An 18,471-nucleotide genomic window follows, 5' to 3' on the forward strand; every position below is an offset into this window, starting at 1 on the left:
GAGATTCAGATAGCTATCTTAATTTTGGGGATTTCTCTGGTAGCTTGACTTCCCAGATGGCTCAGATGGTAAAGCATCTTACTACAATGCAGGAGACCCGGGTTCAATCCCTGGGTTGGGAAGACCCCCTGGAGAAGGAAATAGCAGCCCACTCCAGTACTCTTGCCTGGAAAATCCCATGGACAGAGGAGCCTGGTAGGCTACAGTCCATGGGGTCGCAAAGAATCAGACATGACTGAGCGACTCGGACATGACCGAGTGACTTCACTTCACTTCACTGGTAGCTCAGTAAAGAATCTGGTTGTAATGTGGGATATCTGGGTTCGATCCCAGGTTGGGAAGATCCTCTAGAGAAGGAAATGACAACCCACTCCAGCAGTCTTCCCTGGAAAATCCCATGGACAGAGGAGCCTGGCAGGCTGCGGTCCATGAGGTTGCAGAGTTAGACAAGACTGAACGACCAACACTAACTAAATTTTTTGACCACTCAAAAAAATGAACAAAAAAGAGTATAATTCTGTCTTCAGCCCAAATTAGCCATTAGGAGTGCTAGCCAGGGATCAAGCCAGCAGGGCTTGCTGGCTGGTTTCAAAGTAAGGCGCTCTGTGATCATAACTGTCAATGACCTGCTTCGCCAGGGGGCTGGCAGGTGATGGTCAGCTGCAGCTCCCCCAGCCTGGACCCTGGACTGTGACAGGGTTCCAAGCAAGGACCAGAGCAGGGCTGGCTGCAGAAAGTGAAATAACCCAGTCCAGTGGCCAAGAAGAAGGTCACTGTTTCCAATGATAGCCTGCTTGTCCATGACCCATGCTCAGTCATCCAGGATTCCCAGGTGTGAGGGTGGGTCCAGGTGCATCAAGACGGGGGGTGCAGGGGAGCCCCATGGCCTCTCTCTCTCTCCTGCCAACAGATGTCAGCCATTGAGACCATGACGGAGAAGTTGGAGAGCTTCGCGGCCATGAAGGTGGACTCTGGCAGCTCCCTGCAGCCCCTCCCACACCACCCCTTCAACTTCCGGTCCCCGCCCCCGACGCTCTCAGACCCCATCCTCAGGAAGGGCAAGGAGCGATACACGTGCAGGTGAGATGCGGTGAGCCCCTGGGGCAGCCCCAGCGAGGTGGCCACAGGTGCCACATGGGCCCATGAAGCTGCACTTCCAGGAAAAAAGCTCAGTCTCAACCAGGGTCTGGCATGGTAGCCCACCGGCTACCCACCAGCCATTGTCCCCTTGAGGTCATTCCCTGAAAATATCCACATGTCCCCCCACCAAGCTGTGCTCCAGTGAACACAAGAAAATGCAGCCTTGGCCAGCAGGTTGGAATTTCCAAGCCGGAAGCTAAGGCTGCTGGTCCATGTTTAACCCCAGCTCTGGGGGTGGTGGGAAGCCCAGCGCTAGGGAGAGACAGCCTGTCCCTGGCTGCGCAAGCCTGTGCAGGCCGGGCTAGGGACCGAGAAACTGCCTGGGGCAGGGGCACGGCCCTAAGCGGGCGGGCGTGGGCCAGCGTCGGCTGCCCAGTGGTGTGTGTCCAGCCTCTCTGTGACACTCAGCTGGGCCCCGAGGCCAAGGAGAGACTGAAATCCAGGGTGTGCAGTGGCACCCCAGCGAGGTGGCCACAGGTGCCACATGGGCCCATGAAGCTGCACTTCCAGGAAAAAAGCTCAGTCTCAACCAGGGTCTGGCATGGTAGCCCAGTGTGTGGGAGAAACAGCACCAGAAAATACCTGGGTGCCCGCGTCTATGGCAAAGCGCCTGCCTGACGGATCCCTCCCCCACCGCCGCCCCCCAGGTACTGTGGCAAGATCTTCCCCCGGTCAGCAAACCTCACGAGACACCTGAGGACGCACACCGGGGAGCAGCCATACAGGTAGGAGCCCGCCCAGTTGGGGTGGGGGAGGCAGACTCGTGGCAGACCTCCCCTTCCCCTGCCATGGGACGGGCAGCGGGTGGGAGCAATGCTTGACCTTGCTCCAGGTCACTCACTGGGTGGCTGTGTCCTGGCCGCTCAGCCCTCACGCACCTGGGGATATTGTAAAGATCAGGCTTCTGGAAGGTTCCTGCCCACTGACTTCGGAGGGTGTCTGGGAGCAGCCCTCTCTCCTGCCACTGGGGTGTCAACTGGAGAATGAAGCCAGGCCCAGGGGTGGTCTGTATGGAGGGGGAGCCTCAGCGTCACCGCCACCCAGCCCACCTCCACTCACCTCCCCACGACCACTGGCCATTGCTGACCTCAGCCTGGGCACGGGACCAGGGTGAGCCCCTCAGGCAGGGTGGGCTGGTCTCAGAGAAGGAGCCCCATGCAAACTTGGATCCTACCCAAGCTGGGGGCGTCCTGAGGATTCACCTAGGTGGCCCCGACCACCCTGGACGGGAGCCCTGCCTGCCCTCACCTCGCTCCTCGGTGCCTCGTCCCCTCCCTGCAGAATGTGGCTGCAAGCGTGTGGGGGCTGTGAGAGCCTCTACATTTCATGTTCACAACTGGTGGGGGCATCACCCCATTTCAAAGCCTTGGAGCCCCAAGCTCAGAGATGCCCCTAACTTGCCAGGGTCCAAGCTCACGGTCATGCTTGCCGACCATTCTGGCCTTGTCCCTTGGTGCCTAGGGCATTTGTCGGGCAAGAAAAGAGCTGAGGATAACATCCTGGCTTTCGGGGCCCCAGGAGTCCCAGGGGATGGAGACCTTGAGACAAATTGGGGGATGCTGGTCCCAATGTCAGGACGATATCCTGGGCTGTCTGGTAGACAGCGGCCGTCGGGAGCAAGGGGTCTGATGTTGTTTTAAGTGGGCAGCATCAGGTTTCTGTCCTCTGGGCACACAGCTGGGAGTGACCCATGGGTCCAGGAGAGTGAGGGTGTATCCCCATCTCTGGGCAGGGCAACCCCAGGGGCTCCTGCAGGCATCACAGCCCCCAGGCCCTGTCCCAGCCAGGTAAGCGTCAGCTCATGTCACTCACCAGTCATCTGCTCAGTGCCCTCAGCTGGCCCCCAGCACACAGCCCCCTGCCCCGTTCCCCTCCAAAAGTGACTTACAACTTAACAAAGGCTTAGCCTGCTTCTCTCCCGGACAAGGAGCCGGGTGTGTTTCCGTAAGGAGAACCAACTTCTGGACAGGGTTGCATATAAGAGCCCCTAGGGGTTCAGGTCCATGTTTATAGAAGGATTTAATTATCATTGATTTCTTTTGCTCTTTCAATCTGTGAGTTTCGACGCGAGTAACAATAATTGCTTTGAAAGTTGGCATTGCAAATCCTGACCGTATCTAGCTCAAGGCAGCCCCACAATGAGGAGTTCGGGGTGTGGGCCTGTCTTGTGACGTCACTGGGGCATCTGGCCTCACTTTGGGAATTGGAGGGGCTTCAGTTGGTGGAAGGAAAATGCAAGTCCATCCACAGAAGGCCAGTGCTGGCACAGGCCAGGTCACCCCAGTGACGCCAATGAAAACCACTGCCGCCTGTCTGTACCCCACATGTGTGCACTGCGTGTGTGCCCACGGAGGCCCGGCTGGTGGGTGGGTGCCCCCACAAGCAAGAGAAGGACAGACCCCTTAGTGTGACAAACCTCTGCCCGGCTGGGCCGGTGTCCTAGTTTAGACATCTTTGAGTGGGGCTGGGAGACGAGGAGCAGTTGATGATGTTTTTTCAAGCTCCAGCACGTAGGGCTTGTTGAGATGTGGGAAGGAGGGGGGCTGCTTCCTCTGTCCTGGCAGCCTGTCCAGGGGTCCCTCCAGCTGCTGCCCATAGGTGGGTGGGGGGTCTTGAGTCCCACTCTGGATGCCCGTGGGCTGGCTGTGGGCTCCTGGTGGGACCTGGGACTCCGGCTCTAAGGATGCTCACCTCCCCCATCTGCAGATCGTTTCCGCCACAGCTCCCCATCCTGCTAGCTGTGTTGAGTCCATGCGCCCAGCAAGGTCCTGTTACCAGGGTGGCACATATGTGTCTGGTCTTTGTTCATTTTATTGTTAAGCCTGGGTTACAAAGGGCTTCCTTGGTAGCTCAGCTGGTAAAGAATCTGCCTGCAATGCAGGAGACCCCGGTTCGATTCCTGGGTCGGGAAGATCTGCTGGAGGAGGGATAGGCTACCCACTCCAGTATTCTTGGGCTTCCCTGGTGACTCAGATGGTAAAGAATCCACCTGCAATATGAGAGACCTGGGTTCCATCCCTGGGTTGGGAAGATACCCTGGAGGGGGGCATGGCAACCCACTCCAGTATTCTTGCCTCAGAATCCCCATGAACAGAGGAGCCTGGCAGGCCACAGTCCATTGGGTCGCAAATAATCGGACAGAACTGAGCAAATAAACACACAGCACAGGGCTACAAAATCTCTTCTTTCTTTCCTTTCCTGGTTTTTACAGTTACCTAAAGCCTTTCTCTCTCTGGTGGCTGGTGTGGTTCCACTAAGTCCCAGAGTGGACACAGCCACCCCCCAGGGGCCATTTCACTCTCCCTCCTCAGCACTGTGTCTTCAACACCGCTGGCTTTCCCAGAACGGGAGCAGACGCGGTCACAGCAAGGTCCCCTGACTGCCCGCTGCCTCGGCTGGCCAGTCTCTGCTCGCCCATTCCTGTTGGAGTGCGATGGTGTGCTATTTTATATGGCACAGCCATAAATTTCACTAGCCACTTGTCAGCTTATTTACAACGCAAATTCCAGCTGCTCCGAGAGCCCTGCTCCCTCGCAGCCCTGGGCTCACCAGTCCCCTAAATTTCAGATGCACTTCTCTGGGCCATTTATTTAGATTAGAACCAGGAGAGGGCCAGATTCAGAACCCTGTGACCAAACTGAACACGTGGCTGCTCTCCCGGCCCCTCCCGCCAGCCGAGGTTGGGGAGTGACGGTGCTCAGGCCGGTGACCGAGCTCCTCCTCCAGTCCTGTTTCTCACTCAGCGGCCCCACTGCTCCGAGATGCTGCACGGCCGCTCACAGAGGGACACAGGAAAGGAAAGCTGAGTGTGCAGATATCCATGTAGACCAAGGCAGGCACCCCATGCAGCCTGTGGGAAGGCTGTTGGATGGGCTGGGGCCAGCTTGGCCTTGTACTTGCCCTATAGGCGAGCCTGGCAGCACTGGGGGGTGAGGGTTTCTGTGGGTTTGAGGGTGTGTTGGGGGCAGAGTTGAGGAGCAAGACGGTGCAGGCAGGGATATAAAAGTCCTCCTTCCTGGACTATTGAGAGGGAGTCGCTGGGTCAGAGCACATGTGAGCATCTCTGCTCAGCCCAGCGGGGAGCGGGTTTTAAGCCCCGGTCCCACTGCTCCGTCACCCCGGCTGAAAAAGACAAGACAGCCACCCTCCTGGTGCCGGCAACTGGGACGTAGGTCCAAGTCGAGGCTGCTGAATGTTACGTGGCTGTGGGAGGTCTGAGGCCCCACGTCCTAGGGGCTCCCGGGGTCCCGGTGGCAGCTCAGCTGGCCCAGCAGGCCAGCCCCAGGGCCACAGGGGTGGCTGGAAGGAACTTGGGGGGGCTAGTGCATGGATCATGGGCAGCTCTTAGCCCATCTGCTGTGGAGGCAGCCAGCATGAGTCTGGCCTCAGGCAGCATCTGGAAGCCTCGGGGACTGAGTAAATGAAGTCCCAGAATCACATCAGGGGAGCAGTCTGGGCTCCTCCAAGCGGGGCCCGTCCCACAAGTGTTATCCCCTGGGTGAAAGTGTTAGTCACTCAGTGGTGTCCAACTCTTTGTGATCCAGTGGACTATAGCCCACCAAGCTCCTCTGTCCATAGGGATTCTCCAGGCAAGAATACTGGAGTGGGTTACCATTTCCTCCTCCAGGGGATCTTCCCAACCCAGGGATCAAACCTAGGTTTCCTGCGTTACAGGCAGATTCTTTACCGTCTGAGCCACCATTGAAGCCCTACGGGTAGGGGGAAGCCACCCACAGGTAGGGGTGGGAATTTGGGGGCTCTCACCCTCCCACCACAGAGAGCTGCCACCAGCTTTGAGCAGAAAAAGCTCAGCCCCAGGCCCCAGCGGCCAGCCGAGAGGTGTCAAGCTTCCTGTCTCAGGGACCCAGGGATACTGGGTTTGCCCAGACTCCCTGGGCAGGGCCAGCTTCTGAATGTCAAGTGTCAGGCCAGCGCCTCCTAAGTGGGCGGGCGGCACTGGGGTGAGAGGCCAGGGCCCCAGAGTGTCCTCAAACATGTCCCCGTCCACATGACTGAGTGCTCGTGACCACTATGCTGTGCTGGAGCACAGCCACCAGCCCCCGCAGGAATGCCAGGCTGTGTCCTCAGGATAGGTCCCCGCACCTCCCAGCCACACCCTCTGAGTGGACTTAGTCTCCCAAGCCCTGCCCCGCCACACTGGCCACATAGAAGGGCCTGCCTGGTCAGTGCTCTGCCGTGCTCGCCTCTCTGCTTGTCATTCCACGGGAGCCTGTTCCCAAAACAGGGAAATAGCTGAGCTCAGGGATGGATATCTCAGTGCTCCTGTGCCTCTGAGCCTTGGAGGGGCATCCCTGGAGAAGTTCTGAGACCAGGAGCATACGAGTGTACCCACCAACACATGTGCACACCTACCACACATTTACCTGTAAGCATGCACATATAGCCCCACATGTGTGCATGAGCAGACTGACACACAGGTGTGACTGGAGACTCAGAGCCGGAGTCCTCCTGCCGTGGCCCCGCTGGACATGCTGGGTGGGTGGGAGTGGCCGGCCAATGGTGACGGCCTGGACCCCTGCGATGGGAGGAACCCTCTCTGCAGAGTTGTGCCGTGGGTCCTCAGTCCCCCGCGCCCCACCCTCTCTCTGGTTCTTGCTTCTTGGTACTGGTATCCCTCAGGCCCTCACTGTTGGTCCCCTGTGGTAACCTGGGGGACACCTTCCCTCCCTCCTCTGCTCTGGGAGAGGCCCCACACCCACAGGGACCCTACACACACCAGACATCTCATATTGCCCCTTGTGGCAACTTCGTGCTTTGCTCTGATAAACTCTGTGTCATGATACTCCAACAACCGAAGCATCTGAGGAAAGCGTGTCTTTTTTCACCTCCCAAGTGTGCCATGCAGCCTGGCAGCAGATGCCCCTGGGAGGGCACTAAGATAAACCAAATGCACAGTTCTGGGGGCACCTCCACCAAAGGGGTCTGTGGGCAAGAGGCCATCTGACGGAGCGAGGCTGGGAGCCCCCATCAACCTGGGGCAGAGGAGGGTTGGTGTGGCCCTGCAGCCTGCTAGTGGATTGGCAAGCTGAGTCCCCAAGGGCAATGGGTCTGCTTGAGGACCCTTTAAGAGGAGTTGGGACCAGGCCAGAGTAGGGGTCTGTCTGCCAGGGAGGAAAGCTGCAGGCAGCGGGTCTGGGCTCCCTTCCGGAAAAATCTGCTGGGAGCATCTTTCCTGGTGCTCAGCCGCCCCCTTGAGGCTGCTGGGAGCACGCCACCCTCTGCTGTGGACCCTGCGCTGGGCGGGCAGGACAGCAGAGAGGGGAGAGATGCCAGGAGACACCAGAGAGTCCTGGTGCTGCCCACCCCAGGGCACAAGCCCCAGTGGTCCCCTCCGCCAGCTCAGGGCACAGTCCCACAGCATCCGCCGCCCAGAGTCAGGGATGCGGGGGACACCTGCTTCCAGGGACACTTGGCTGGGACCGCCTTCCAGCTCTCCGCCGTGGTCCAGGGGCCTCAGGGAGGCTGTGTGGGCAGGGGCTCCGCTGAGGCGCCGTGTCTTCCAGGTGTAAGTACTGCGACCGCTCCTTCAGCATCTCCTCCAACCTCCAGCGGCACGTGCGGAACATCCACAACAAGGAGAAGCCCTTCAAGTGCCACCTGTGCAACCGCTGCTTCGGGCAGCAGACCAACCTGGACAGGCACCTGAAGAAACACGAGCACGAGCACGCGCCAGGTGGGGGCGCGGGGGCGGGGCCGTGGAGGAGGGTGCGGGGCCTGGGGGCGGGGTGACGGGCCACGGGCGGGGCCTGCGGGGCCTGGGGGCGGGGTGACGGGCCACGGGCGAGGGCTGCGGGCCTGGGGGCCTGGGCGGACGGGTTGACGGGCCACGGGCGAGTGGCTTGCGGGGCCTGGGGGCCTGGGGGACGGGGTGACGGGCCACGGGCGAGGGGTGCGGGGCCTGGGGGGCCTGGGGGACGGGGTGACGGGCCACGGGCGAGGGGTGCTGGGGGCAGGGGGGTGCCTGGAGGACGGGGGTGACGGGTGGGGGGCGGGGAGCAGGGTGGGAGGCCTGAAGGATGGGGTGACGGGTCGGGGTGTGCTGAGAGCAGGGAGACGGGGACCTGGAAGGATGCGGGTGACAGGTCGCAGAGGTGGGATGCTGAAGATGGGTGAGGGGGGCCTGGAGGATGGGGTGATGGGTGGGGCGGGGTGCTGGGAATGAGGAGGGGGACCTGGAGGATGGGGATGATGGGTGGGGGCGGGGAGCAGGGTGGAGAGAGGAGGGCAGAGGAGGGGGCACACAGGCTAGTCCTAGGGGAAAGTTTGCAGAAACCCCTCAAGCCATCTTCACTCAGGGGAACCTTGTACCCTCAGGTTTCCCTAAGGGGGTGTTCCCTAAGAGTGCCCCACATGTGCACCCCTCCAGCCACCTGTCCCCTCCCGCTGTGCCACAGAGGGCGGGGTGCAGCCAAGGGGTACCCTCCTCTGATGCTCCCCCCTCCCCGCAGTGAGCCAGCATGCGGGGGTCCTCACCAACCACCTGGGGACCAGCGCCTCCTCCCCCACCTCCGAGTCGGACAACCACGCACTTTTAGATGAGAAGGAAGACTCCTATTTCTCTGAAATCAGAAACTTTATTGCCAACAGTGAGATGAACCAAGCATCAACACGAACAGACAAACGGTAAGAAACACATCCCAGGGTCCCAGGAAGGTCTGGACTCTATGTGGTTCCCTGTATGGTCATGCTCACAGCAGGCCCCCACCATAGCACCAGAGACCCCAGGCCCACAGCAGAAGGCGAGGCCTGCAGGTTCTGCAGCTGGCTCCCTTCCCACCCACCACCCCCCTGCCTCAGCTCTCTGCATCTACAGAGAACAAGCACCCCGGCCGGATGGCGGGTGTCACACGCTCGGTGCCACCAGCACACGGGCCTCAATGCACGGTTTGGCCTGCAGTGTTAACACGTGCAGCGAGACATCATCCAGCTGAGGGCTTCTTTTGTGAGATCCACCATGCCTCTGAACTCCAGGACAGACTCATTCAATTTGATACACGAACGGTTTCTAGCAAGAGTGCTGCTCCTTTAAACACACACACAGGCAGGAAAATGGAAGAACTGGGATCCTAAGATGTAGAGGCTGTAACACATTCCCTTGATCCAAGCCTCAGAGGCAGAGAGACTCAGAGACACTGGACTCCTAGTGCTTAGGGACATGCTCCCCTGCTTCTGCATAGGAAATGAGGCCCCGAGGACTGGGCACCTGACTCCAACCCTTCTGTCCATGGGTGGGCTGCCAGCCCAGGGCCCAGTGCCCTCCCACCCAGGACACCCGGCTTCCCAGGGGCCTGTCTGCTCCCCGCAGGTGGGCTGCATCTCCTTCACCCCTGGGATTCCTGAGGCAGAGCAGGAGCACTGAGCAGACCTTCAGAATCCACAAGCGGGCACATGGGCTTGGCGCTCAGGCTGTTTCTGGTTCTTCTGAGTCTTAAATCCATGTCCAGGAAGGTGATCCCACCTGGTGCCTGGGTGGGCTCAGAGGAGGGGACATGGGAGAGGCTGGCCGTGGGCTGCATGTACCAGAGCCCCACCCTGCCAGGCACCAAAGACCTTGATATCAGGGGGCGGCCAACCAAGTGCCTGGGTCCATCCCTGGCTCTAGTCACGTGTGATGGTCTAGTGGGAGCCCAGCCCTGCCATCTGCGCCCAGCGTGGCGAGCTTCATTCTGGCAGCACTCTGGGCTGCCTCTGAGAGCCATCCATGGTTCAAGCTCTGAGGTCTCCACCTTCAGAGTAAGTCATGAACCTGAGCATCCAGGACTCAGGCCATGAGGCTGATAAAGCCTCCCCTGAGCTGTGGACCCCTGTGCCCAGGGCAGAGCCAGACGGGGAGCTGACAAGGACATGCCAGGGGCATCCTCCCTGGGGTGGACAGCCCCCCAGCGCTGTCCCTGAGTGGCAGGCCCAGCTCTCAGCCATACAGAGGACACCCCAGGAGAGCCACCAGGAAAGATGGGGTGTCCCCAGAGGGAAGAGGGGCTGGCACCACCCTGACCCCACAGAGCAGCATTTCAGCCAAGGCCCCAGAGGTGGGGACAGTGAGTGAGACTCAGACACCGGCCCCACACCCCTCAGAAAGCCCAGGGCAGAGCCAGCCCACAGACCAGGCCCTCGGACGGCCTCTCCCCACTGGAGGTGCCCCCACATCATTGTCAGAAGTGGGACCATGTTGACGGTTGATGTTTGTCAGCTAATATGCAGAAAGTTCTAGGATGCTGGCAGTTCTGTTGGGGCCCAGTGTTAACACCATCCAGAACCAGTAGTCTTTTCTTGACAGTCCATTATAACTCAGGGCCTGCCAGGCTTCCTGATCCCAGAAACCCCTGGGCCAAACTCTGTTCCCTCCCCAAATTCCTCTGTTGACATCCTAACCTCCAGCCCCTCAGAGTGACCTGATTTGGAAATAAGATCTTCTCAGGTGTAATTAGTTACGATATTCTGAAGTCAGGTGGCCCATATCCGATAGGATTGGTGTCCTTAGAAAAGGGAGACATTTGGGATTTCTCTAGTGGTCCAGTGGCTGGGAATCCACCTGCCAATGCAAGGGACGTGGGTTTGATTCCTGGTCTGGGAAGATCCCGCAGGCCTCAAGGCAACAAAGCCACAACTCCTGAAACCTGCACACCCTAGAGCCTGGGCTCCATTGAGAAGCCCCCACAATGCAAAACCCATGCCCTGCAACTAGAGAGTAACCCCAGCTCACGGCAACTAGAGAAAGCCCATGCAGCAGTGAAGACCCAGCATAGCCAAAAGTAAATAGACTTTTTTAGAAAAAGAAAATGGGGACATTTGGACATGGATGCATGGGAGGCACCATGTGAAGGTGAAGCAGAGCGGGTGATGTGTCCACAAGCAGAGGAGCCCCAGGGATCACCAGCCAAGCACCAGAGTCCAGGGAAGGGGCTGGGAGGAGTCACCGGCCCTGAGACACCTGCATCTGGGGCATCTATAAGAGGCTGAGCCCGACTTACCTGTGTGTGCTTGGGAATCTCTGGCAGAGGTATGGGTCAACAGTGGCCTGCTGCAGGGTCAGGGGCACTGACTACAACAGTCCGGGGAGCCCTGGCATGCCTGCATAGGTCCTTTTGAAGGAGGTTGCCATAGCCACTATTACCCCTACCATAGTCTGGCCTCGGGCCAAACTACAAGGAGGGAACACAGCCCCATCCATCAGCAGAAAATTGGATTAAAGACTTACTGATCATGGCCTTGCCCACCAGAACAAGACCCAGTATTCCCCACAGCTAGTCCCTCCCATCAGGAAGCTTCTACAAGCCTCTTATCCTCATCCATCAGAGGGCAGACAGAATGAAAACCACAGTCACAGAAAACTAACCAAATTGATCACATGGACCACAGCTTTGCCTAACTCAATGAAACTATGAGCCATGCTGTGTAGGGCCACCCAAGAGGGACGGGTCATGGTGGAGAGTTCTGACAAAATGTGGTCACTGGAGAAGGGAATGGCAAACCACTTCAGTATTATTGCCTTAGAACCCCATGAACAGCATGAAAAGGCAAAAAGATATGACCCTGAAAGATGAACTCCCCAGGTCGGTAGGTGCCCAATATGCTACTGGAGAAGAATGGAGAAATAGTTTCAGAAAGAATAAAGAGACAGGGCCAAAGCAAAAATAACGCCCAGTTGTGGATATGACTGGTGATGGAAATAAAGTCGGAGGCAGTAAAGAACAATATTGCACAGGAACCTGGAATTAACGTTAGGTCCATAAATCCAGGTAAATTGGAGTGGTCAAGCAGATGGCAAGAGTGAACACCAACATTTTAGGAATCAGTGAACTAAAATGAACCGAAATGGGTGAATTTAGTTCAGATGACCATTATATCTACTACTATGGGCAAGAAGCCCTTAGAAGAAATGAAGTAGCCCTCATAGTCAACAAAAGAGTCCAGAATGCAGTGCTTGGGTGCAATCTCAAAAACGACAGAATGATCTCTGTTCATTTCCAGGGCAAACCATTCCATATCATAGTAATCCAAGGCTGTGCCCCAATCACTAATGCTGAAGAAGCTGGAGTTGAACAGTTCTATGATGACCTACAAGACCTTCTAGAACTAACACCAAGAAAAAGATGTCCTTCATCATAGGGGTCTGGAATGCAAAAGTAGGAAGTCAAGAGATACCTGGAATAACAGGCAAGCTTGGCCTTGGAGTACAAAATGAAGCAGGGCAAAGGCTAACAGTTTTGCCAAGAGAACGTACTGGTCATAGCAAACACCCTTTTCCAACACATGACATCACCAGATGGTCAAACCAAAATCAGGTTGATTATATTCTTTGTGGCCAAAGATGGAGAAGCTCTATACAGTCAGCAAAAACAAGATCAGGAGCTGACTATGCCTCAGATCATGAACTCCTTATTGTCAAATTCAGACTTAAATTAAAGAACATAGGGAAAATGACTAGGGTCATTCAAGTATGACCTAAATCAAATCACTTATGATTATACAGTGGAAGTGACAAATAGATTCAAGGGATCAGATCTGATAGAGTGCCTGAAGAACTATGGATGGAGGTTTGTGACACTGTACAGGAGGCAGTAATCAAAACCATCCCCGAGAAAAAGAAATGCAAAAAGTCAAAATGGTTGTCTGAGGCCTTACAAATAGCTGAGAAAAGAAGAGAAGCTAAAGGCAAAAGAGAAGAGGAAAGATATATCCATCTGAATGCAGAGTTCCAGAGAATAGCAAGGAGAGATAAAAAAAAGTGTTTTTAAGTGAACAATGCAAAGAAATAGAGGGAAACAATAGAACGGGAAAGACTAGAGATCTCTTCAAGAAAAATAGAGATACCAAGGTAACATTTCATGCAAATATAGGAACAATAAAGGACAGAAACAGTATGGACCTAACAGAAGCAGAAGATATTAAGAAGAGGTGGCAAGAATACACAGAAGAACTATACAAAAAAAGATCTTAGTGACCCAGATACCAGGATGGTTTGATCATTCACCTAGAGCCAGACATCCTGGAATGTGAAGTCAAGTGAGCCTTAGGAAACATCGCTACAAACAAAGCTAGTGGAGGTGATGAAATTCCAGCTGAGCTATTTCAAGTCCTAAAAGATGATGCTGTTAAAGTGATGCACTCAATATGCCAGCAAATTTGGAAAACTCAGCAGTGGCCACAGAACTGTAAAAGGTCAGTTTTCACCCCAATCTCAAAGAAGGGCAATGCCAAAGAATGTTCAAACTACCACACAATTGCACTCATCTCACATGCTAGCAAAGTAATGCTCAAAATCCTTCAAGCTAGGCTTCAACAGTATGTGAAGCAAGAACTTCCAGATGTACAAGCTAGATTTAGAAAAGGTAGAGGAACCAGAGATCAAATTGCCAACATCTGTTGGATCATAGAAAAAGCTAGAGAATTCTAGGAAAACATATACTTCTGCTTCATTGGCTATGCTGAAGCCTTTGACTGTGTGGATCACAACAAACTGTGGAAAATTCTTCAGGAGTTGAAAATACCAGACCACCTTACCTGCCTCCTAAGAAATCTATATGCATGTTAAGAAGCAACAGTTAGAACTGGACATGGAACAATGAACTGGTTCCAAATTGGGAAAGAAGTATGTCAAGACAATATATTGTCACCCTACTTATTTAACTTATATGCAGAGTACATCATGCAAAATGCCAGGCTGGATGAAGCACAAGCTGGAATTAAGATTGCCAGGAGAAATATCAATAACCTCAGATACGCAGATGAACTACCCTTATGGCAAAGAGCAAAGAGGAATTAAAGAGCCTCTTGATTAAGGTGAAAGAGGAGAGTGAAAAAGCTGGCTTAAAATTCAACATTCAAAAAAATGAAGATCACGGCATCTGGTCCCATCACTTAATGGCAAACAGGTGGGGAAACAATGGAAACAGTGACAGACTTTAGTTTCTTGTGCTCCAAAATCACTGTGGATGGTGACTGCAGCCATGAAATTAAAAGATGCTTACTCCTTGGGAGAAAAGCAATGACAAACCTAAACAGTGTACTCAAAATCAGAGACATCTCTTTGCTGACAAAAGTCCGTCTAGTCAAAACCATGGTTTTTCCAGTAGTCATGTACAGATCTGAGAGTTGGACCATAAAACAGGTGAGCACTGAAGAACTGATGCTTTTGAACTGTGGTGTTGTAGAAGACTCTTGAGACTGTTGGACAGTAAGCAGATCAAAGCAGTCAATCCTAAAGGAAAACAACCATGAATATTCATTGGAAGAACTGTTGCTGAAGCTGAAGCTCCAATACTTTGGCCTCCTGATGCAAAGAGCTGACCCATTGAAAAAGACCCTGATGCTGGGAAAGATTGAAGGCAGGAGAAGGGGACAACAGAGGACAAGATGTTTGGATGGCATTACTGATTCAAAGGACATGAGTTTGAGCAAACCCCGGAAGATGGTGAAAGACAGGAAAGCCTGATGTGCTGCAGTCCACAGGGTCGCAAAGAATCTAACACAACTGAGCAACTGAACAACAACAAATAGACTGGAGTGGAGAGGGACGATCCCTGCTGTTTGAGCCACAGCCATGTGCTGTGTTAGGCTGGCCCCGGGGACACTCTGCACCCAGGCAGCTGTTTGGAGGCCTGGCCACTCGTCCTGGTTTCCTCTCTGTCTGAGGCTGTCTCCAGCCGGACTCCCCACTCTGTCCCTGCTATATCCATCCCCCACCCTCAATGAGTGCTAGTGTTTGACGCAGGCCTCCCACGAATGAGTAGATTTCTGTGCAGGGCGAGGCAAGTGTGCAAGGACAAACTGCTTATTTGTGGTCGCTGATCCCACAGAGGGGGCTTATATACAAATGCACAGGACTCAGGTTCGATTAAATGACACACAGGGCTTTGCCCTGACCCAAGATCCCCACCTTTGCTGTCCATCAGCTCTCAGGGTGGGGGCTATTCTCACATTCCCCAGGAGGGCATGGGCTCTGAGATGACAAACCCCGCCCAAGGGGACCTGCCAAGACCCAGGGAGGGAGGCAGGACCTGGCTCTGGGGTCCTCACCGCTGGTGGACAGACATGAGCCTGATGCCCAGCATCAAGGGAGACATGTGAGGGTCCTGCCTGTCCTGGAGAATAGGTCAGCTGTCAGCAACTGTACACTCTCCCATGGAAAGATGAGAAGTGAAGATGGGGGTGGCCAAGAACTGAACCACCTGGGGCTTCCCAGCCCGTCCACTCAGCTCTGTATTTGGAGATGGTGACCACTTGGAGAAGACATCGCCTCTTGCCTTAGTACCTTAAGCAGGACCCCGAGTCTCTCCCAACAGCAGGGGATGGACTCCCATGGGCTGTGTGAGGTCCAGAAGGGGTGAAATCTGGGGGCTCAGAACTCCAATTCATGAAGCATGTGCTTTGCCCCCCATCCACCTCCACCCATGTGTGGGACACCTGCCCAGGTGGCCTTGGACCCAGCCCATGTGTGGCCACGGCACCTGGTCATGAACTTGCAGATGAACCGAACAACGCCATTGTCATCTTCTCAAAGGAGTGGGCACGCTCTTCCTCACAGCTCATTTTCTCTTTTCAATAATGAGGCACAGAATGGGAAAGGCACCCAGCTACAGGGACCCCTGGGGATGAGGGGAGGGGTCTGGGCTGCAGGAGAGACAGCCCGGTCTTGGAAACACACTCACCCTAGAGGGTTTCCATTGCCAACAATAGCCCACTCCACGCGGCCCAGAGCTCCGGGTCCCAGACACCCCATCTGCGGAGGGCCGCTTGGTCCTCATGCCCTCGTGGTGGGTGGGGAAGAGTGGGCACTCATCAGGGTAGGGCCACACACTTCCTGCACTCTGAGCCTCCCTGGGGGCACCCCTCATGCAGGGCCCAAGTCCAGTGCCAGCTCCCAGGACCCCTTGCCCGCCAGGCCAGCCCCTGAGTGGCCCAGTGTCCACGTCAGCATGACGGGATCCTGCTGCCCAGCAGTTCCCGCCCAGCTCCAACCTGGTCCTGGGCAGGTGCCCTTCCCTTTTTTAATCACTCGGAACAGTGGCTGAGGGCAAAGATGAGCCGCTCAGAACCCCAGCTCTGAGAGTCTAGTGACCGAGAAAGGCAGGCTGCTGTCAGAGGGGGCTGGGGGCATCAAGCATGGCGGGGAGCCAGAGCCACTGGAACCAAGTGGCTGCCTCAGGACATCTGTGGTCAGCTCCCTCCGTGTCATTTCAGGCCGGAAGTCCAGGACCTGGATGGCACCTCCCAGTGCCCGGGCCTGGCCATCAGGAAGCCAGAGGACGTGGAGGAGGAGGAGGAGGAGGAGCTGGAGGAGGATGATGACAGCCTGGCAGGGAAGTCCCAGGACGACACAGCATCCCCCACACCCGAGCCTCAGGGCACCTACGAGGACGATGAGGATGAGGAGCCACCCACCTCCCTGGCCGTGGGCTTTGACCACACCCGAAGGTGGGCACTTGCCCTCCGTGGGCCCCGAGTGCTTGGGCCCCAGGCAGGAAGACGGGCAAGCACCGAGGGGGCGACCTCACTCCCACACCCTCCACCCTGCCAGCGGGGTTCTCTCTCCCCAGTAGGTGTTTCCACTGCAAGGACTTCTGTGCACAGGTCAGGGTGAGACCAGGCCCGAAACTCACACACACACATGCACACATACCTGCAGACACATACACACAATGCACATGTGCACATACGTACACACACACGTACACATGTGGACACGTGCACATGTACACACAGGCACATGTGCCTATGCGTGCACGTGTGTGCACGTGTACATATATGCACACATACATGTGTGAACACTACACATGCAACTACATACACACCCTCGCCCATGTGGGCACGTGTATACACATGTATACACATGTGTCCACATGCATGTGTGTGCACACATGTGCAGATGCATGTTTGTACACATGTGTGTATGCATGTGCGCACACACACATGCTTCACCCAGTCCAGAAGCGGAGCAAGGCAGGCAAAGGCTGAGAAGGAGCTGATCAGGGACCCATGGGTGGTCTCCAGCCCTGCAGAACCAGGAGCAGTGACATCTGCCTCCAGCAGGCTGTGGGTGGGAATTGAGTACCAGTGATTTTGGAAGCTGGCAGAGGAGAGCCTCTCCTGCTGCGTCCCCACTGCTCACCACCTACATTCAGCACCGGTGACACAACCAGCATTCAAGGTCCTCCTGGGGGTGGCTGTAAGATCCTGCGGGCCCTTCAGAGATGGCCCACTTCCTCCCAGTCTGGGCCCTGAGAGTGGGCCCCCCAGAACAACCCAGATTTCGGGAACCAAGACCTCTGCCCCGCTCCCAGCCTGTCCTCCGTCCCCAGGGACCCAGCGCCCTGCCTGTGCTTGCAATGTGTGTGCATGCACTGACCTCCTCTGTGTCCTCCATTACTTTCCTGTATTCATGTGGCTTCCGTCCACGTGTCTGTGTGTCCATGCGTCTGTCTCCTGTGCATGTGGCTCGTGGAGACGCTGTGGCGTGCATGCAGGCACAGAGCTGGCCGTGGGGCCTCAGAGAGGTGGCCAAGGCCAGACAGGCTGACAGCAGGCCCCTCTCGGTCGTTGGTGCAGGTGTGTTGAGGAACCACCAGGCGGTCTCTTAGCTTTGGAGCCGATGCCGACTTTTGGGAAGGGGCTGGATCTCCGCAGAACAGCTGAGGAAACGTTTGAAGTTAAAGATGTGCTTAATTCCACCTTAGATTCTGAGACTTTAAAACAGACCCTGTACAGGCAGGCTAAGAACCAGGTAGGTACCTACCAGAGCCTGCCCCGACCTCCCCCAGGCTGGATGGCAGGCCCCAGCCATGCCTCCCCCACCAGGGACCGCCTCCCTTCTCTCTGTGGCCATCCCATGTCTGCATGGGGGACACCCAGGACTCTAGCTCTCCCATGCCCATTGCTTTGGCTAGAGAGACCCCCAAATGACTCCCTTTCCTTGAAAGCAAGGGTGGGGAGAGGTTGAGGGCAGATGAACGAGAGCCAGCCCCTCACAAGGGTGCTCCCCGAGTCCTGCAGTGCTCCTGGACGTGTGGGTCCTGGCCCTCACGTCCCCAGAGGGCGGTGTCCACCAGCGCTGTTCTCGTGGCGGCACTGGCCTCCCTCTGCCTCTGCCCAAGCAGGAGTGTGATGGCAGCCCAGGGTCCTCTTGAGGGACACTCCCCCGTCGGGGTCACGGGCTCCAAGCTGCAACTATGGTGAGTCAGCAGGGCACAGGCTGGCCGGCATGACTCACCCTCAGCCTAGGGGCTGCAGGACCCTGCTTGTTTTCAGCCTGAGGGACTTGGGTTCCACTCAGCTCTCTGCAGCCCACCCAAGTCTGAGCAAAAACCGTCT

The 18,471-nt window shown here is 56.1% G+C and overlaps 1 protein-coding gene across 5 annotated transcripts in view; it reads left to right on the forward strand.

Moving 5' to 3' along the window:
• The window catches only part of PRDM16 (PR/SET domain 16), a 338,468-nt gene that overhangs the window by 314,653 nt on the left and 5,344 nt on the right, over window positions 1–18,471 (forward strand). For 4 of the 5 annotated variants that reach the window (XM_043485212.1, XM_043485213.1, XM_043485214.1 and 1 more), the window contains 6 exons: window positions 911–1,080; window positions 1,788–1,865; window positions 7,665–7,834; window positions 8,610–8,784; window positions 16,345–16,578; window positions 17,710–17,884. In XM_043485212.1, the coding sequence (XP_043341147.1) occupies window positions 911–1,080; window positions 1,788–1,865; window positions 7,665–7,834; window positions 8,610–8,784; window positions 16,345–16,578; window positions 17,710–17,884 (1,002 nt within the window). The remainder of the gene's footprint in view (window positions 1–910; window positions 1,081–1,787; window positions 1,866–7,664; window positions 7,835–8,609; window positions 8,785–16,344; window positions 16,579–17,709; window positions 17,885–18,471) is intronic. The other variant, XM_043485215.1, reaches the window with a different exon arrangement.

Source organism: Cervus canadensis, chromosome 13, assembly GCF_019320065.1.
Source record: "Cervus canadensis isolate Bull #8, Minnesota chromosome 13, ASM1932006v1, whole genome shotgun sequence".
Taxonomy (NCBI): Eukaryota; Metazoa; Chordata; class Mammalia; order Artiodactyla; family Cervidae; genus Cervus; species Cervus canadensis.